The sequence below is a fragment of the Oratosquilla oratoria genome, chromosome 22 (assembly GCF_046742065.1).
Source record: "Oratosquilla oratoria isolate Oo_2021 chromosome 22, ASM4674206v1, whole genome shotgun sequence".
Lineage (NCBI taxonomy): Eukaryota > Metazoa > Arthropoda > Malacostraca > Stomatopoda > Squillidae > Oratosquilla > Oratosquilla oratoria.
The window spans coordinates 9,451,299-9,472,888 of record NC_134798.1 but is presented as its reverse complement, the minus strand read 5'-3'; the positions used below and the strand labels follow the sequence as shown (position 1 = coordinate 9,472,888).

Genomic DNA, 21,590 nt, shown 5'->3' with positions numbered 1-21,590 from the left:
GCATCAACAGACTTATGATACTTCTACGAGAGGTGTGCAGCTATGCGAGCAATTCAAGAATAATTCTACAATACATTAGGATATTGCAGATATGAACCAGTGAGGTGTGTAGAGGCGGAAGTGAGACACAGTGCAGCGGCAGCAGCAACAGCGGCAGGTGGGACGGACTAGGTTCGGGCCAAGGAGGACGGAAAGGCGCTACTTTGGATAGAGAGGGTGATAGGTCGAGGGCCAGGAGAAAACAAGGGTGACGTGGTACGAGGTTGAAGTATGTAAGGCACGGTGTCTGAGCAGAGGATCCCGCATGAAAAGAGGTACATGATGTGGTCATTGAGAACGAAGTGTGAAAGGATATAGGAGTATGGTGTGGGTGGCAAGAAACTTGGGATGTTCTGGTGGGGTGGCAAGGGGTCTGGGGGTAATGGAGAGAGGTCTCGGGTTCATAAATTTCATGTCAAGAGGAGTTCGGTGGTAAAAGTTCCGAAGTATGCCTATGAGTACGATGGGTAAGAGACAGTGGTGGGTAGTGAGACGGAATCAATGTTCCAAAAGATGTTAAATGTTAAGTACCGAGCTGCCTTCATTGCACGGTCGCCCTAAAGATTGGCATCATAATCTGTCAATTAGGATGAGCTGGATAATAGGCGATCTCGCAGAGCACGGGAGGGGAGGGACTGAAAATGCAAGAAGCTAAAGGTGGAGATAGGAGAGGATAAAGTTGGATGTGGGAAGAGGTAGGAGGGGCTAAATGTTATGATGGGAGGGGCTAAAGGTGGTGATGGAAGGGGGTGGTGGGCGGAGCTAAAAGTGGAGATGGGAGGAACTAGAGGTGGAGGTAGGAGGGGCTAAAGGTGGCGGTAAATAAGGATGGGGCTAGAAGGTGGGACTTCAGTTGGAAGGAAAAGGGGGAGCTAAAAGTGGAAGGTGTTGGTGAAGTGGGAATGGCTAAAGGCTGAAGGGATAGGAGGAGGAGGAGGAGGAAGGGGTTGGAATGTGGGAGGGACTGGAGGTTGGAGCCGCTAAAGGTGGATCGCGTTGGGAAGGAAAAAATTGGAGGAGGGAGGGGGCACAGAGGGAGTGCTTGGAAGAAGGGAGGGGCTGAAGGGTGTAGAGGGGAGGGAGGAGATATCGTGCAAGGCGTAATTCAGTTATTGCAGAACAGAATTACGCCTGTCCATGAAAGGTTGTGGGTGGCCCTCATGTTCATAGAGGTGGGACAGGTTGGGGGATACGGATAAATACCCATCACGATGACACGGGCGGTCTGAAGGAAGAAGTTACTAAATAGGATAAAATGCGTTCTATAGGAGAAGGGGCTGGCCTTTGCGAAAAGGATGAAAATGAGGGAAATTACTCCTACACCAGCATGTCAAGGAAATGAACGTGGAGAGGAGGTGGGATCGTGGGCGTGGGTGTGGGGTGGGATCCCTTGAAGACGAGGTGGAGGGTCGGGAGATGAAAGTCCTTGCAGACAGGAAGAGAGCGGCGAAGGAAGCTCAAAGTCCATGAAAATGAGACTAAAGGAATCTTTCCGCACGAGAGGTCAGCAGAGATCCTTCAAGGCACGGGGAGAGGGAGAAACCCTGAAGAAGAAGGAGAGGAAGAGGAAGGGGAGGAGGGGGAAAGAGTCCTTTGGAGATATGGACCGGAGCAGGAACTCTTTGATGACGAAAGAAGGCTAGGTATCCTTGAAAATGAGAGAGAGAGAGAGAGAGAGAGAGAGAGAGAGAGAGAGAGTGTGAGTGTGTGTGTGTGAGTGTGAGTGTGAGTGTGAGTGTGTGTGTGTGTGTGTGTGTGTGTGTGTGTGTGTGGAAGGGTAAGAGGAGGGAAGACGTGCTGGATTAAGGAACGAAGTCAAGACATTTCGTTTATGAATCGGAAACTGTTAAGGAGTGAGAGTGAATCATGACAAGATGAAAAGAGGGGTTGGGAGGTGAGGGAAGGATCATTTGCCGAGGAGCTTACGGGGTGACTCTGGAGATGGAGGGTCGTGTCTTGCTGAAGACTGTCTTGGTGTGCACAGGTGGGGCGAAGGGGAGAAGGGGGAAGTGGAGAAGGGGAGAAAGGTGAGGGGGAGAAAGGGGAGGGGAAGAAAGGGGCAAGGGGGAGGGGAGAAAAAGGGGAGAGAGGGGAGGGGGAGAAATGGGAGGGAGGGGAGGGGGCAGAGGAAGTGGGGAAGAGGAGGGGGAGAGGGAAGAGGAGGGAGAGAGGGGAAAGAGGGAAGGAGGAGAGACGGGAGGGGGAAGGATGAGAGGAAGAGGAGGGGGGGAAGGGTTACTAATTCAAGTGGGAGTGGTTCCTTCGGAATACCTATGAAGGCATCTCAACTACTTCGTGCTAATGTGCTAATTTATACGGCTAGGTATGACGTGTGTGTGACGGGGTTTGTAGAGTTCCGCGTCACCAGATAGGTGTGTGGAGAGTGGGTGACCTTGTGGGTGCGGTAACCGTGGGGCTTACGGGTGAATGAAAAGTAATTTAGGTCGGGGATGAGGGGGGAGGGGGTAGGATAGTAATCCGGGAAGCTGTGACGACCGAGAGACACACTGCAGTTAAATTCCGAGGATTTCAAGGTTCTGGGGATTTCCGGGTCTCCCTCCTCGAACTTCCCTTAGGAGGGTTGTGTCGCTATTATGGCTTGGGCCCGGTTGGACTATTTTTTTTTTTTATTATTATTTTTTTTTTTAAAGACTTTAACGCAAGGTACATCTATGGAACGATAGAGTGGTCCATGCAAGGCCGACATAAAAATAAATAAAATAAGATAAATAAATCTAAACAAATAAAAAGGCCTGAAGATGTGACTTAACATGTGGCAAACGCGAAAGAAAATTGGGGAGATAGCGGAAAAAAATGGTGACAAGGGAAGTCACTGTGAAGGGCGTGGGTATGGGCGGGTCTTAAATCCAATCTACAGGTTCTTTTCGGGAAGAGAAACTACGGATGTTTGGGGGGGGGGCGTTAAGTTGAAAGGACGGAGCGATTACGGGATACACGATCGGTTAAGGAGAAATATCACGATCCCCTAGTGCCTGGAGCAGCATTTCTTAAAGTGAGGTGCTGAAATCAACTTCAGGGGGCGCTGGGAAGTGCTGAATACATGGCGGTACTTCACTTTTTTTTTTTTTATCCTTCTACTAATCAAAGGTTAACCGGAGTTATGGGGTGCTTGACTGCCTAGACCAGACTCCAGGGGTACTAGGGTCGGAAAAGTCTAAGAAACACTGCTCTAGAGGGTTATGGAGTCATCCTATTCGTCGGCCCGACCTCTAGGCCTCCCAAGCGTCTCCCCATGAGCAGCCAAACCAGGAGCCCGGGTCTAATGTACTCTAAGAGGACCGTCTTTACTATTCATTCTAACTCAGCGGATATCTGTTTCATTAATGAAGCGAAATAACTTGTTCGTAATTCTCGATTTTTTCCCTGCCATGTCCTATCTTTTTTCTTCATGTTTAGGTCTGCGTTTCTTCAAGACTTCTTTGTAATTTTTTATATCTAATAAATCTTCGCTAAAAGGTTCCTCCTCATGATCACAAAAAGATCTGTCATCAGCCAGGTAAATATAAATCAACAAATAATTAAATTAATAAAAATATATAATAATAAATAAAACCCGGCACCTTCTCACTCGTGATGCAGAGACTTTCGATTAACCTCCGATTACTTCGACAATACTCCGACATCGTACATGAGGCGCTGATACTAGGACCAGTTCGGTCACAGTTAGTCCTGACTTAACAGTCAGTCAGTCAGTCTCAGGAGCACCCAGTTCCCGCTGGGGCTCAGGCAGGGAGCGGGGTCCAGGAGTGGGAGGTGGGGTCGGGGTGGGTGAGGGCGAATGCAGCTGGAGGAGGAGGAGGTGTAAACTCACGTGGGGAGGTAGATGTAGGCAGGAAAGAAAACGTGTGAAAGGGGAGGAAGGCGTGAGGGGAAAACTGCAAGGCTGGTAGGTTGGGGTCTGCGTGCAGACGTGCTTATGTGTACGTTTATGTGTGTTTCTGTATGTGTATATATATATATATATATATATATATATATATATATATATATATATATATATATATATATATATATTAGATGAATGGTTTAGACATATATATATATATATATATATATATATATATATATAGAGAGAGAGAGAGAGAGAGAGAGAGAGAGAGAGAGAGACGGGGGAACTATACTGATGAATGAGAAGTAGGATTGTGGATACACGAGAAGCATTATGACGCTACTCAGAGGTTGAAAATATAATTTCAGAGTTCATATATAGTAAGGTGTTGAAAACAGTGCGTGACCTACGAGTATGTCTAGCTGTGTGTGTAGGGGCGAGTGGCCTGTCCTATGTAAACAAGATGGGGTGTAAATGGTGTCTACAATGTGTGTGTGTGTGTGTGTGTGTGTGTGTGTGTATATATATATATATATATATATATATATATATATATATATATATATATATATATATATATATATATATATATATATATATATCGTAAACAATACGAGGCAAGGCGTTACGCGCGAAAATGAGGATGACTGTCAACAGAAGGTTCGGACAGGGAGTGAGGGTGGGCTGTGAGACTGAAGGTGGAGCGGGCGTAAGAAATGACAAAGGTATCAAAAGAAACAACATGTGAGGACGGAACCTTTATTAGTGCAAAGTTTCACTTATTAAATGCTTTATCAAGTACATAACTACATGTACTTGATAAAGTTGTACCTTGCGAAACATCGCACTTAGGCTCCGTCATCACATGGGGTTTAGTTTGATAACCTTGTCGGCAATTGCCAATTTCACACATGGCAAAAGTAACTGGATGAGGTGGAACTACGCGGGCAGAGGTTGTGTGGAAATGTAAATTGAGGTTCTACGGCTGTAAGGGTAACCTGCTGTGCTGGATCTTATTCAATTACAATCCATGAATATGGGGGCATGGGTGTATATACCATAGGCATTATGGGGTTGGTCGACATAAGGTACCTTAATAAAAAAAGGGGATATATATGTAGTAAGGTCGAAAGGGGGCATAGGATAAATATGACCTTGCGTCTGACCATTTGTGAAAGGAAACTGATAAAGATATACGAACAGACAGACAGATAACTAACGCCAGAGCTTGGTAAATAGGTATGTGGACGAAGTGTCGTGTTAATTGGGGGTCGCGCGAATAAAAAAAAAGCTTTCATATTGGGGGGAAGGAAGGTTATGCCTGTATAGAACAACTGAGTGAGGGCAATCTACCGTGCGGCGTTCACAGGGGTCAGTGGATTGTGGGGGTTAAAGGGACCAGTGGGTACGTTAATCCGTGGTCAGGAATTCTGTGAACTTTGTGTGTGTGTGTGTGTGTGTGTGTGTGTGTGTGTGTGTGTGTGTGTGTGTGTGTGTGTGTGTGTGTGTGTGTGTGTGTGTGTGTGTGTGTGTGTGTATGTGTGTGTGTGTGTGTGTGTGTGTACGTGTGTGTGTGTATACAATCCTGTGGACTGTGTGCATTTGTATATATGTATATATATATATATATATATATATATATATATATATATATATATATATATATTCTTCCTGTCACGTATGAGATAGTTTCTAGCAAAGTAGATGGAGATGCCGGTTGGCAAAATCTAGAATGGGAACGACAGGGATGTAAAAGGACAAGGTTGGGCAGGCGTCGCGTAGGTCGAGAGGCATAAGATGTGGTTACACGATCCATAATTATGCTGGATGGGTGGTGAGAATAATAAATATGCTAAGGATAATGAAGAAAAATTACATATGTGTGTGTGTGTTTGTATGTGTGTGTGTGTTTGTATGTGTGTGTGTGTGTTTGTATGTGTGTGTGTGTGTGTGTGTGTGTGTGTGTGTGTGTGTGTGTGTGTGTGTGTGTGTGTGTGTGTGTGTGTGTGTGTGTGTTTGAGAAGAGGATGAGTAAGTGCAATGTCTGATCAGGTAGGTTGAGTTGGTGGAAACCACAAACACACTACAAACACAGGCGGACATGTGACCAGAAAGGCTAAGAAGTGAAGACTCTGGTAATCTACGTGACGACTTTTCACAAAACCAAATAAACCAGGAGAGACTACGTTTAAATAGTGACCGGCGAGACCCACGTGTATGTAAAACTGGTGAGCACTTACATTTGTTGGAGTCTATTGCTATCAGTGTTCATGCACGCGTGCGATGCGACAGTCTATAAATATAAACGTGTGTGTGTGTGTGTGTGTGTGTGTGTGTGTGTGTGTGTGTGTGTGTGTGTGTGTGTGTGTGTGTGTGTGTGTGTGCGCATGCGTGGACGTGCGCAATTAAAATGTGTTTGCATGCATGTGCTTGCGGAAAGAAGGTGAAAGCAGTTGAACTCAATGGTCAGAGCAGGAGAACGTACGGCAACGAGGTGAGCCAAGGAGAAGAAGTGGGGAGGAAGAAGGGAGGATAAGAGGACGGGAGAGCAGGAGTGGGACTGAGGGAAGGAGGAAGGGAGAGCGGATGAGGAGTGGACATGCAGCCCGTGCTAGAGATAAAGAAAGAGATGGAGAGAGAGGGAGAAGAGCCCGGATGCCAGGCCCGACCATCCCCGGGCCAGGCGTGTGTCCGTTCGTCCACGTACGGTGGTCAAGTGCATACGGGTGAGCGCGCGCGCGCACGTTTAGACGTGTACGCGTGTGCGTATGACTGTTCGTGCGTGTTGTATATGTGCTGAAGGTGCCATGGCTCAATCTGCAGTGCCGCGTGCCTGGCACCAAACAGCTGACGGTGGAGACAGGTGGCGAGGTCCGAGTGAAACGTGCAGACATGCTCTAAGTGCCCAGGGGGCTTTACCACTACACTAAAGTGGTGGTGCAGCAGCAGCAGCAGCGGCAGCGGCAGCGGCGGCGACGAAGGCGGCGTCAGTGCCACTCAAAGGAAGTGCCACCAACGAGAACGGGAGCGGCGGCGGCGGCAGCGGCAGCAGCAGTAGGGTAATCACACACCGAAAAAACCCAGTCAATTACGACCAAGGGATAATACTATAAAATATGGCATTCCAGAGAATCTAAAAGTCGTAGTCTCGAGCACTAGAAGACCAACCACAACGCCCGGAGAGCCCAACGATGGCAGAGAATAGGCCAAAGCCGCTCTTCTCGCGCGGGGCGCAACGAGACCCCCCGAAGGTTGCAAGCAACAATACACGAGACCAAGAACCCCCGGCAGTTGCGGAGACCCAGTAAGGGAGGGGCGGGGCACTACTATCTATCGCCCCCGCCCTGCAACGACCCACAGGGGCCACCATGCCTCCGGCAAGCCACCCGAGGACGAAGAAAAAATAATGAACGATGAGAGAAAATGACTAAAAGATGAGGAGAGCCACAATACTTCATGCTCAAAGTGACGCAAAGTCCCCGTGGCCAAGACAAGATAACTAAGGGAGGCGAAGTCCATGTGAGCCGCCCTCCTGGTAGGGGCGAGTGGGCGGGGCGAGGCGGGCGGGGCGAGGTGGGACACGGCAGTCCTCCGATGTGGAGCTGTAAGAGGTCACGCCACACTCCTAGGGTCAGGCTTCAACCCTCTCTTCAGGTTCACAATCACCAGCTGACAATCACACATCTTTCTCTCACTATTTCACAACCTTCATACTCTAAATTTCTTTCCCACAACCTTCATACAGATACATTGACACCTTAAACTGTTTCCGCCCATACTTACTATCCCTCTGTTTCAAAATTCCCATCTACAGTGTTCTGTGTCAACTTTTGGCACAATGAAGCTCTCGGAGTGGCAAGCACTCACGTGCGACCTGACCCACCCCTTTCCTCACTTCTGTGCTTTCCTCCTTATACCTACATTGCTCTCATGTAAACCTTTATCACTGTCTAGTTTATGTAAGTTTCTACAACTTCCTTAAAACTACTCACGCCCTGACAACTTTTACAGCTCTTTGTGCCTTTGTGTAACCCATTTACATTTTCTATTATTTCCTTTTCACCCATTCTAACCTCCCTTTTCCATTCTCTCCTCCTCTACCCTTTGCCAATTCCATTCTCCATCTTAGCCAAATTTCTCTCTCTCTCTCTCTCTCTCTCTCTCTCTCTCTCTCTCTCTCTCTCTCTCTCTCTCTCTCTCTCTCTCTCTCGGGAAAACCACCAACATTGCACTCTTATCAGCGTACGTTGTCATTCAGTCTCCCTGGCACACCACACACTCCGCATCTCGCTCGTTCTTCTTCTCCCGTGCGCGCCTTCTTGGGAGCCATGACCCTCCTCGGGACAGACATACAAACAATACCATGCATAGATAAAATAGACAAAACAATAGTTCTACAAAACTGCGTCCCCATCACCAAAGAAAAAGCAAACAGTGCACCCGTCCAACCTCCAACCAGCGCCGCACCACCAGTACCACCAGAACGCGACGGTCAAGAGCAAACAGCCCCCGGCGAGCTGCAGCGACATTCCCCTGTTTGTCGAGTCAACACAGGTACCGTGTTTTGCCTCCACGTCATTCGAAGAAATCAAGGTAAACATCCTCTGCCTTTCCTGAACGACTCCCCCCTCCTACCCCCCTTGAGCCTTCGTCTCTTGTCAGTGCCTGCAAATGCTTCGAGTCCCGAGTGGAGACAATGGAATGCACATCTTCCGACAGATCTTTGCCAGAGACTTTGTAAGTGAGGCACCAACGTTACACGAGGGGTGTAGGGGGGGACTTTAAAAATGTGACGGTAACAGACGCTTGATTAAAGAAGGTCCTTAACAGAGATCACCGGGGTCATCACACGAGGATCCTCCCTCGCTGCGTGTGCACAGGGACGACTTCTTCCCAGGATCCCCGTTGCCCACCGTAGTGGCAAACTGCCGTTCCCTACTGAGGGGGGAGACCTTGTGAGCATCCATGGAACTAGCGGGTTCTCCATTGTGCATCTCCATAACGGCATCATCACCCTCCGGGTAGTTCGCCTCCAACATGCACTCCTGGGTGCCAGGACCTCCAAATCCATCAACGTCTCATTTTACCAAATGGTGTAGTGCCTGAGATTACAACATCCACCTTGGCCCCTTGCTGGTGTTTTACACCAACATAGCGTCTTTTTCCCCCAACAGGTGCCTGGTGCACCTAGCCTGGTAGCTACACCAGTAACCGTGTTTTAGTGTCATGCTATATGGGTAATTTTAATTCTGCCACCGTTATCTTCTGTATCAACATGCAGGTGTGGCCACAGAAGACTTGTGCTTATGTACACGTTGGCCTGGACTCCAGGTGTGAGATGTAGTGGAATGCCTCGGCTGACTCAAAGTGATAAGGTGGTGGGCGGATAAGGTGGGCGGTGCAGAGAAGAAGAAGAAAAAAAGAAAACGAGGAAGAAAACGGAAGGTGTTGTCTTACCGGAAAGAAGCCTGGGGGCATGGGGCCAGGACCCATCCCGTCCGTCGGCGGCATTTGGCTGAGTGGAGAGGGCGCTGGACCAGCGTTCTGCAACAAAAAAAACCCTCATGTAAGCACATTAAAAATAAATAACAATAATAATAAAGAAATAATGATAATGCTAATACAAAGGGGGTGGGGGCATCGTTACTGAAGGGCCAATATAGGCTGTGAACACAAAAGGCAACTGGCTGGTCTTCAGTGACACGGGCAAACGGACGCCGAGTCAGTTACAACCCATGAAAAACGAAACCTTTTTAGTACATTTTCCATAAGCACCCAGGGAGACCCCCACCCCCTTTTGACCAACACCACCCCCTGATTACTTACCAACAATTGACATAAGAGCTAAATCCAAAGCTGTCAACGACAATTCTGCAACTTTGGATTGCAAGGCGTTTTTACATAATGCGCCGTGGATACTTCTGCTATTATCAAATGTCAATTATCAATCACACTATCACTGCCATCATCATCAGTTCTTACTTACATTATAATCATTAACATTACGCCTCTCCTTGTTATTCCCATATCTCTTTAAAAATGTTCACTTAGACTTGCGTTTTCATTCTGTCTGCCGCCTGCCAATTTCATTTAAGACAAGGTATCCCCCTTCATCCGGTAACATTCAACTAATTGGTACAATCGAACCCATTTCTCCCTCTCTCTCCATCTCCATGTCTCTCTCTCTCTCTCTCTCCTCATAGGTGTGTGTTTATGAAACACGACTAAAGTGTACACCTTTAGCGCATTCTTTTCCTTAAATAGGGCGAAGATTAAGGATTTCATCTAAAATATCCAGCGCTTCTATACTTAAGGATAATCAGGCGTCAAATGCTGGTTAAGGAAAGAAAGGATAGTCGTACACCGAAGGGAATAGTAGATATTAAAAGTAATATAAATAAGTGGGTGGAAATTAGCCCCTAACCACTGAAAATACTGAGGAACTCTGGTCCGTAAGGATGCCATGACGTCCCTAATATTGCCGGCATAAATTTTGTACAGCTAAAGGACAGCGAAGAGGGGAAGTGTATTTGGGTATACCGATGAACACAAGAATGAAGGAGACTGGAAGAGACCATAAGGCCTACACTAGGCAGTTCCATGTCCATTACTACCTATCATCCCTGGCCTATCCATAAGACAAGTTGTCTAACCATTTCTAAAACTACTCCGCGAGAAATTACTTTCAATATTTCAATAGAAGATTTCACTCAGATATATAAAATCTAAATTGTCAAATTACTAAACCATTCCTCGACTAATCCATGCATCCTGTTCTCAATCTTAGTATTACTCTAGCTTTCAACAAATGAATTATTCAGCCGAGACTGCCCGCATTGCGCTGAGTACATAATTTAAAGTCACCCATCAAACGTTCTCTCTCTCATCAAGACACCTGGATTGAATATCCGTTTTCTATGACAAACCACCGAAAACTTCAGCTACCAGAAGAACAGATTCTACTTGTTATTATAATACAATCTGCTTTTCTTAATACCGTCCGACATACATAATATTTACCGTAAAATTCTCCCACACAGAGTAAAAGATTCAATTACCGAAAAATAATCGTAACACAGACTGAGAAGGCTAAAATTCAGTTGATACGACTTCAAAGGATACTATAAATACAAATATAGATTATAGAAGTTACCTCTTGAGGATTTTGAGTAACAAAACAACAGTGTATAACCCATACACGAAGATACGATACAATGAGAGACGAATGGGTGGAGAGAAAGATGAGGGAATTGAGACGAAGGCGATACATGAAAAAAAATAGCGGGAGAAGATCCAATGAACCGAATGAATGGGGCAAGAGAAAACGTGGCCGCCCGACAACAGAGTAAGGGGTGACTACAAGAAAAGGCTAACGACAACATTTCACGGGACAAGAAGGATGAAAGGGGGGAACTGGGAACGAATTAATTGGTTGTATTCGAGGTTGGAAATCTACAGGGGAATGAGAAAGTGTGGTGGGACGGTCTGTCAACAGTGAGTAGCTAAAACAGTGGAGGAAGGAAGAAAAAATGGATGAAGTCAAGAGAGGTGTGTAGGTCTGAGATGTAATTGTCATGTTGTGCCACAATACAGAGAATACATCACATATGTCTGAAGGGAATAAAATATAAATTCGGGCCTTGTTAAAGGAACTGAGGAGCAATGCAAAATAATCAAACGAAATATACAAAACTGGTTGGAGGTAAATGCAAAATAATCAAACGAAATATACAAAACTGGTTGGAGGTAAAGGAAAAAATAGAATGATAAGACAAGCAGACAAACCATGGGATACTTTGCAAAGTAGTCAACCGACTGGATGAGGTAAGAAGACTCGAGGTGTAGGTGTGTGTGTGTGTGTGTGTGTGTGTGTGTGTGTGTGTGTGTGTGTGTGTGTGTGTGTGTGTGTGTGTGTGTGTGTGTGTGTGTGTGTGTGTGTGTGTGTGTGTGTGTGTGTGTTTGTGTGTGTGTGTGTGTGGGAGAGTGGAAACGAACTCAAATCGTAGGGGTCTCTCTATTTATTGTGGGACGTGGGAGTGCTAATCTTACACGTCTGTTCCCGTCCCACCGCGCCAGACGCTTAGGCACACAATATCAAAAAGTGATGATGTTAAGTGGTGGTGGCGGTGGTGATGATGATGATGATGTTAGGTGGTGATGGTGATGGTGATGATGACGATGATGATGATAATGATGATGATCAGGATGACGATGACGATGACGATGATGATGATTATGGTGATAAGAACGAAAGTGTAGGATCGCGTGCACCTCTAACCTAACCTGAAGAACCTGTAACTGTCAAGCAACAAGTTCCCTCCTGAGGTGGACACGCATGCGCATCAAGAATGACAAACAGGAACTGGGTCACGGATCTGGAGCATTACCTCGACGATCCACAGCCACACCAAATTAAATCAACCCGTCGGCAACGAGTATATCATCAGGAACTGAAGTACCACTCCATTAAAACCTTGGCCGGATGGCCTCAAAGGCAATATCTGGCCTCGGCCGAGTATAATTCAATCTTTGGGGCACTAGAACATACAATATCCCTGGCTGTCAACATTTACGAATGCTTCACTCTGCTCTGTAGTAGCTACTCCTTACAGGCTTCGTGTGTGCGCGTGCGCAGGAGCAGGTACCAATAGAGAAACTGTTTTCCTTGTTTCCACTGATGAAAATGGTCGCCAGGTTGTGTACTGGGGTCGGGGTGCACTTCCTGGGGTGACTACCCTAACTATTGGAAAAAACTAATTATTGAAGTGACTTCTGGAAAACAAGTTCCTGGTGTATTTATAAAAAAAAAAAAAAAAAAAAACTTTCTGGGAGTCTCGCCGTTGTTGAAGAAGAGAGGGAAGGGATAGGGTTGTTCCTGCCTTCGAGGGAGAAACAAGACCCTGCACCCGGGCGCCGCAGCTGTGAAGGTTTCAGAGTATCGGGCGGAAGCTTCTGCGACCACTGTGTCGCGTGCCCAGTGTTTACGTGAACCGCACGCCCGAATCCGATGAGCCCCTTGGGCGTGCAAACCAAAGACAGCCCACCGGCAAAACACGGGAGGCCAGATTGCGATGAAAGGCAGCATATACTGCAGAAGTTGAGAAGGAGATATCGAGGGGTCCTGGATTAAGCGAGGGTAGTGAGAGGAAGATAAAGGCGGGTAGGTATGTGTATATGTCCGTAATTCGGTAATCAGGTACGTGGGTAGGTAGGTAACTAGGTAAGACAGGTTGCGCGCGCGCGCCCGTGTGTGTGTGTGTGTGTGTGTGTGTGTGTGTGTGTGTGTGTGTGTGTGTGTGTGTGTGTGTGTGTGTGTGTTGTGTGTCAATGTGTGTGTGTGTGTCAATGTGTGTGTCAATATGTGTGTGTGTGTGTGTGTGTGTGTGTGTGTGTGTGTGTGTGTGTGTGTGTGTGTGTGTGTGTGTGTGTGTGTGTGTGTCTCCGTGTGTGTGTGTCCGCGCGTGCTGGGAATGTGTAGTAAGTGGGTTTGGTAGGGCTGGATAACAGAAGCTGAGGAGGAGCAGGGGGTGAGGTGGGGGGGTTGAGAGGGAGACCAGGCAGCCCGGGAGCGAGAAGGGGAAGAAGAAAGTGGGATGAAGGCGAAAACACACGAAAGAGAGAAATCGGGATGCTGCACAGGAGTAAAGACGATAGCACGGAAGGCGTCTGGGGACAGAATGGAAGGTGTCGGTAAAGAGGTCTGCGATGAAAGAAGAGAATATGTTGCAGGTAAGGAGGATGGCAGGGGGGAGGAGAAGAGGAGAGGAGGAGGAGAGAGAAGGAGGATGAAGGGGAGGAGCCTGCGAGGAGAAAAGGAGATAGCAAGAGGGCTGAAGGACGAAGAGAGAAGAGGAGTAGGAAGATGGAGGAAGATCATCAAGACTGTGACGAGGAGGAGTGTGAGGAGCAGGAAGACGGAGAAAGAGGGGCATCATGAGTGGGACGAGGTGGAGGTGGGCTGGGCGAGAGGAGAAATATGTGAAGAGGCGAGTCTAAGAATAAATAAGATATGAGAAAGACATGGTGAGGGCAAAGGATTAAGCAAATTAAAATAGTATAAGAAGGGGGGGAAACAATCGAGGTGAATGACCTTGAGCAAGGAGAATAGGGGAAAGAAATTTGAAGGGAGACGAGGAGGAGTAGGAGGAAACGAAGGGGAGGAGGAATAAATGAAGGAGGACGAGGTGTAGGAGTAGGAGGAGGAGAAAGAGGAGGAAGGAGGAGGAGGAAGGAGGAGGAGGAGGAGGAGGAGGAAGGAGGGGAGAGGAAGAGCAGGAATAAAAGATGGAGGACGAGTAGGAGGGAGAGGAGGAGGAATGGGACGAAGAAAAGGAGAAGGACAGGTAGGGGTAAGAGGAGGAAGAAAAGGAAGGCAAGTAGGAGGAGGAGGAGGAGGAGGGGAAACACGATGGGTTAATACAATTGAGGGAGAAAGCGAATGACGCTGGGACGAGGACGAGTAGCTCCTAAGAAAATAAGCTGGGTGGCAGAGGAAGAGGCAGAGGAGGAGGAGGAGGAGGAGGAGGAAGAGGAGGAGGAGGAGGGGAGAAGGAGAGGAGGAGGAGGAGAAGAAGGAGGAGGAGGAGGGGAGGAGGAGGCGAAGGAAGCACAGGAAGGGGTAAGGGTAAAGCATGGTTGGAAGGTATGCAGAACCAGCGAGGAAATGACGCCACGGTGTAGGCTGACACTTGCGTTGGGTTGGGATGGGAAGGACGAAGGAGGTGGAGGAGGAGGAAGAGTAAGAGAGTCGAGGAATGAGGGGAAAAGTAGTAGGAATGAGGGTAAGAGAAGGAAAATGAGGAAAGGGCGAGGAGGAGGTGGAGGAGGAAGATGAGGACGAAGGAGGAGGAAGTAAAAAGGTAGAGGAGGAGAAGAGGAGGAAGAGAGAGACGGTGAGTGTTGGAGGTGGAAGAGAGGGACGGTGAGAATGAGAGGGAGGAAAGGGAAGGTAAGGGTAGAAGAGGATGGGAGGCGAAGGATGAGGATGATGAGGAAGTTGGGTAAATGCGGAGACCCACGAGCACAGTAGCAACGGCGGTATGTTTACTAGATGGAGTGTCTGAAGGTGTTTGTTGTGGATGTTTCGTGATCCGCGAAAACTTGGTTACAATAGGAGGGCGGCGAGGGGACTGAGGTGGAGGAGGTGTCGAGGGGTGTGGGTGAAGGCACGCAGGGGGGGAGAGGGGGGATACGAATGTCTAGGGATGCAGAACCGGGGAGAGGGGAAGCGTGAATGAGGGTATGAGGGGGGGCGGTTAAGAAAGCGTGGGTGGGTGAGGGGGTGTAGGTGAAAGAAAACGTGAGGTGGGTACGTCGTCGAAGCCGAGGAAACCGCCCAGCTATTAATACCCGTGGCACCTCCCAATGCCCTGCCCTCACTCAGTGCCAAACTGGCCCCGTCTTGGCCTGACCCCTGCCCCGCCACTCCCACCCCCGTCCCGACCCGTTCTCCTCCCCCCCCCCCTTTGCCCTACTCACCAATTGATCCCTCTTGCTTGCCACAAGGGGCAATGCAAACAAAATAATATCATGGGCATCGCCACACCTGGGGCCTTGGCTTCTCCTGCTAGCTCCAAGAACTTTCCCAACAACAGTGAAGGAGAAACGCCTGACATTACACCCAAACCAATCACCACCCTCAGGTACTCCACCTTCCTTCCCCTAAACCATTCTTCAGTGCCAGCCGCCACTATCGCAGCTCTTCCCCAAGACCATGCCCAAGCCCATGGCAGTGGTGCCAAGGCGCCAACACCTGCATCCCGAGCAGCCTCACGACATGGCACCACTATGCACCACTTCTTCACGCTTGTCAAGCATACCGGAGACGCCATCATGCTCGTGAGACAACATACATCCACGTCGTTTACATCCCGGTGACAAACAGCGATTTACAGTATTACATGAATCCATCTGTCAACCCGTCACAGATGTGCAAACGCACACATGTAGTGTTTAGTGCCATGGGCTCGCGACGACAGAGACCAGAGTTCGACCACCCCTAAGGGCTTCACTAACGCTACATGCCGTTACTGTATCCTTCAGCAAGGGGGTGTGGTGTGCGTGTAAGGTCAGAGCATTGCCCACAGACCAGTCTACATACGAACTCTGAGCCCTCATTCGCCAAGGTAACAAGTGTCAATCACAAGTACAACACGTGATCCAAGGCCATAGTAAATCACGCGGAACAGCCGTCAACAAGCGTGCCATCTAAGTACTCGACACCATTACATTTGTAGGAAACCACACATTGTACCGTGTGGTTGACTACTGCACACGCACAACGGACCCCACGCACGCTTAGAACAACGCAGCCTCCACACACACGCCAACGACGCACTCCCCTCCCCCCCCCCGGGCCATAAAAAAAAGATACTCGAAAACAGCAGCCATTGCCAAACCTGCTACTTACATAAGAATCTGATCGCATAGGTAACACCGCCTCTATATTACGACCTCGCTCCGTCGCAAGGAACGGAAAGGACGTCCACAAGGAGACGGTCCCTTTGAACACTGACCCAGAGGTATGGCGTGGATGGCGTATCGAGACAAGCTCAGAGAGGAAGAAGGCGGCGGAACCGGGGCCCAGTAGCGACGTGTCTATTAGCGTCGCGGACGGCTGCCTAATAGCACGGGACCCGGTGGGCTCGCCGGCCGCTTAGCCAAGACCCTGACTTGACGGATGACCCGATCCCTCTCTCGCTAATCGTCACCTCCACCTCCTCCTCCTCCTCCTTCTCCTCCTCTTCCACCTCCCCCCAGCATCTTCTACCTCCATAGAGAAGTCACTGTGTTCAATCATTGTATAGTGATCAAGTAGTGTTCAGGATTCACCACGGTACTCGTGATCGACAGTTATTACCTTTCCGAATGAGAGCTCAGGGCTCTTAGATGGCACGATCTATGGGTAATGCTGTGACCTTACACAAACACACACACACGCGAACAAAATCTCCTTGTCAACCAGATTTATAGTGCAGAGTTGCAGCGCAGCGAAGCTGAAAAGTTCAGCCCCGGGCATAACTCGAACTCGGATCGCTGAATTAGCGGTCGAGGGCGATACCACTGTACGGTCGAAACTAATCACTCATATAGAACATGCATAGCCATGAAAACGCTGCAAAACTCGTAGTCTCTTTCCTTATATGGCTATAAAAGTAATTTGACAGGATTTTAATCAACTTGTTCACATACTCTTGAGAGCGCTTATATTTTTATAAATGATGCAACCCGATTTATATGACAAATATGTCAAACAAATACAAATATACAAATATTTCACCTCTAACTCACATTCTTGGCCTGTGTGTGTGTGTGTGTGTGTGTGTGTGTGTGTGTGTGTGTGTGTGTGTGTGTGTGTGTGTGCGCGTGTATGTGTGAATGTGCGTGTGCGTTTTCTATAACCAAACCCGCCTCACCATGGCTCAGATTCGCGAGTTTGAGCCAAAACAGTTACAGATCCTGAAGCTTAATTCGAAACACGAGTACCTAACTGCCCGGCAGCAGCGGCCATCTATTGTCTGTGATATGCAAGCGAATCTCTATTTCGAATAAAGCGTCTATGGGTTTCTATAATCAAAATACGACTGGGAAGGCAAACTCGTATGTTACACATACACACGTATATGTATATGTATATGTATATGTATATATGTGTGTGTGTGTGTGTGTGTGTGTGTGTGTGTGTGTGTGTGTGTGTGTGTGTGTGTGTGTGTGTGTGTGTGTGTAAAATACAAGGGTCCATAATTCAAAACAAAATACACTGAATATAATAAACAAATGCATGTGCTAGATAAGGCAACACCTCCGTTTTTTTTTCCAAATGCTTGTACAAATAAGAGACTGGTTTCGAAAAACATTCCCTTCCAGTGTGACCTGTGCTCCCCCCGGAGGCAATGTACTGCACTCAATGCCCTCAGGCTTCCAGGTTCCTCTATACATTTCCTGGAAATCCTGGAAAATGAACTGTATCGACAAAACGAGGGAAACATGATATCTCCGTCAGTTACGTCTGGACGCACGGGGAAACAAAATGATTCCTTTGCATTAAGATCTACCCTCAACTGACCGTGTAATCCAAACAGCAGCTTTTGAGTGCGAAGACTAACATATTTGGTCTTGCTATCGCCAGGCGATTTTATTCGCTCTTTGAGATTCAATCACATAATGCCACCATAGTGGGAGGGAGAGGGAGAGGGAGAGGGAGAGGGAGAGGGAGAGGGGGAGAGAGAGAGAGAGAGAGCAGTGGCCTCGGTCAATGATCCTTAACTAAAACAGACAATCGACAACAAAGAATTCTGTTTATTTCAAAATGAGCTGATTAAAAATAGAATAAAATAAAAATAAATAATTAATACAAAGTATAGTATTTTAACTAGCAAGCTTGCGTGTACTGACTAAATTCTAAATTAAGCCAAAGAATTAACCTCTAAACTGAGTAGGTGGGCCCACACACTTCGAATTAACTCAGACAGTTCGACTATCAATACGTTTACTGGCTATCACAGCGAATTTCTTTAACTATAGTGAAACTACAGAATAATTATTGTGATCACCGCCGGATGATTTCATTAAACTGTGGAAGAAGGTGAGGAATTAGGGTCTGTCTACACTAACGGTGTGAACGCCACCTTTGACTTCCATTGTAATTGACCGTCGGGAGAAACCGCTAGTGTGAACAGGGTCTAACATTCTCGGAAACTGAGGAAAGGGAGGACTTAACTTCAGCATTTTATTTAACAATGGAGGAAAGATGGGATGCGGGAGGTTAACCTCTGCCCGGTAAAGGGTTAAGGGCGTCGGGGGAAATGAATACGAGTCCTTCCCTCCCTCCGGGACGCCCTGGCACTCTCCTCTTCCGGCGGCACTCGTCTCCGTGGCACTTCCGCTCCCGAGTGCCGTGTTCACGAAACCTGTCAAGTTGGTCTGAAGAAGCCCCGGCAAACACTTCCGAAGAAAACCTGTCCACTATCATCCCATCCCACGCCTCTCTACTCCCACCCCACCGGCTCCCTATCATCCCTCGCCCCTCCCACCTAGTACTTCCCTATTCACCTCTTGACGCAAATCAGTCTGCCCCAAGTGCCTACTCCATACCTTCTTCTCACTCCTAGTAAATTCTCAACTCTGTTCATCCACTGCAACTGTGCCTATCAATGCATAAGTGTGTGTGTGTGTGTGTGTGTGTGTGTGTGTGTGTGTGTGTGTGTGTGTGTGTGTGTGTGTGTGTGTGTGTGTGTGTGTGTGTCGAGATGCGTGAGCGCGTACACAAACACTCTCACACACACAAACTTCCCTGCCCATTCATTAGAAAAGAAAGTGCCTTTTGAAGATGAGCTTAGTTATCTTCGCGTGCCTGGCCATTCTAGGAGTCTTTATCTGCTTGTCAAAGCCATCAACATACCTATTCAAGCTTTAATGAATCGAAACATATCACACTAGACAACACAGCAGCCCATTAACACTCTTGGGCGATCGCGCTGCTACAGTGTCGTTGTTGCTGATGTTTCTCTCTCTCTCTCTCTCTCTCTCTCTCTCTCTCTCTCTCTCTCTCTCTCTCTCTCTCTCTCTCTCTCTCCCGACCACTCCTGCAAGGACAGTCACTCTGCCATACCACTCCCCGCGTGTAATGGCCCTCATCAACATCTCGCTTGTCTAATAACACTAATTAGCACCCCATCCCCTTACCCTCATGGATTCGATCTTCAGACCCTTTTCCCCTCGTAATTTAAGCCTTCTGGCACAAGAAACCCCGTCGGACGAAGCTTGTCTACAGAGACCCAAACCCGAAAAAGGGGACCTCCCCATAACTTCCGAGGTACTCAAGCTCACCCTTGTATCTACGACTCATAAACGTTTCCCAAAAACGGGACTAGGCTACAAGGTCGTGTCTACTCGAAGTATTGGTCCCTACACTCCCTCTCCTCCCACCTCCAATGCACTATACCATACCACATCGAGTTGCGTCCCTTGGTACTTTATAGCCGATACGACGGCTATTCTCACTCCATAACCCGGACAAGTACAAAACAACGATTAGAAAGTCTTGCCTCTCTCTCCCCTCCCGTTTCCCCTCGACGATGAACCCCTCTTATCAAGTGCTGCCCCGACGCGCCATCTTCCTTCCTTTATCATCCCCTTGATATGTCCCAACATGGGGGCTTGGATATAACGATAAACTTAACCCTCACTTGTGTAGCTCCCCCGATGTACATCGCGACACACACATACACACACACACACACCTTCAACACGGAGGAGCACTTTATGGATTTTGTCCCAACAAGGGGCGGACGATTTCATAATAATAATAATAATAATAATAATACTAATAATAATAACAATAATAATTATTTATTGCGTTGACATCGCTACAGAGATACACAAACGATACTCGTGTTAATTTTAGAACTAGTCCAATTTGAGTACACAATGTCTAAGGGGTGCCGCTGTCCACAGATGATAGTGTGTTTGCTACAGACCGATAGGGTAGGAGAAATCCGTCCTCAAGGGGTCTCGGTCGGCTAAGTCCCTTCAAGCTGAAGGCCGACCTGTACAAAATCGTCAGTAGCCCCCAAAACGAAAACAACACCGTAAGTGACCGCGTCGATAAAGTCAAACTAAATATCTGTTTTTCTGTGCGAAGTTGAACTGCTTCAACAATACGTATCTATGATGCCACCTACGGGGACGGGGACTCCAAACGGTCAGACCTATGGCCCTCCAATGGAAACTGTGCTCTTTCCAACAGTGCCAAGACACTAAATTATACAACAGCCAAGCACAAACGATCCCGACCCCCCTCCTCCCTGCCCCCATACACACCCACCCACCACCCGGGTGGGCGCAGTCACGCACACACATGAACACCACCAACCCGTGTGAGGCGAGCCGCACGTGAATCGCCGAGCTTAGGCCCAACACTTGTCCCCCTCCGCCTCCCCTCCCGTCTCCTCCGCGACCCCACCGCTGCCACCACCGCCACCGCCGGTCCTCCTCTCCGTCCCCTACCGCATCCACCAACACCTAGTTACCCACCTCCTCCCCCTCTCTCCCGCCCGGGCCATTTCACAATGATTCGCCTCCACCCTTGACAAGTTGTCCTCTTTGCGTAGGTTGCGGCGTTTGTTGACGGCTCACCTGGCGCCCAGCACCTGCCCACACCTCCAGGGAACACGGCCGACACATGAACAAGACCCAGCAGCCTTCCATGGGCCAACGTTCACTCCCGTTGTCATCTGAAAACGGGGGAGGGAGTGGAGCCAAGGGAACAGCCCGCGCCGGGATGGGGGGCGGTGGTGGGGGGAGCCGGGCATACACCAGGAGGAGGAGGAGAAGGCGGAGGTGGTTCAACAGCATGAGGAGGCGGAGGAGAAGCAGGAGGCAGAGGAGGAACAAGAATAATACGAGGAAGAGGATGCGGGGGGGATATGCAACGCACGAGAGAAGTAGATGACGCAAGTCAAAACAAATAAAGACAAGCTTCATGTGTAGCGGTGGTGAATAGATGATCGTGGATAGAGGAAGTGGAAGAGGGTGACGACACTGGTGGGAGACAGAGGTGACGGCACTTGAGAGGGAAGGAAGAAGACAGGGTTAGAAAAGGAGTGATAACTCCAGCGGGTAAGGGGGCAGGTGAAGTACCAGGAGTGAAGTAGTAGTCTTCTGAGTTAACCATTTCCTTACTGGGTGGCAGACTTTCTTT

The 21,590-nt window shown here is 48.3% G+C and overlaps 1 protein-coding gene across 18 annotated transcripts in view; it reads right to left on the bottom strand.

Annotated features, from left to right (window-relative positions):
* The window catches only part of Ssdp (Sequence-specific single-stranded DNA-binding protein), a 575,744-nt gene that overhangs the window by 278,759 nt on the left and 275,395 nt on the right, over nt 1-21,590 (bottom strand). For all 18 annotated transcript variants that reach the window (XM_076205593.1, XM_076205599.1, XM_076205606.1 and 15 more), the window contains one exon: nt 9,347-9,433. In XM_076205593.1, the coding sequence (XP_076061708.1) occupies nt 9,347-9,433 (87 nt within the window). The remainder of the gene's footprint in view (nt 1-9,346; nt 9,434-21,590) is intronic.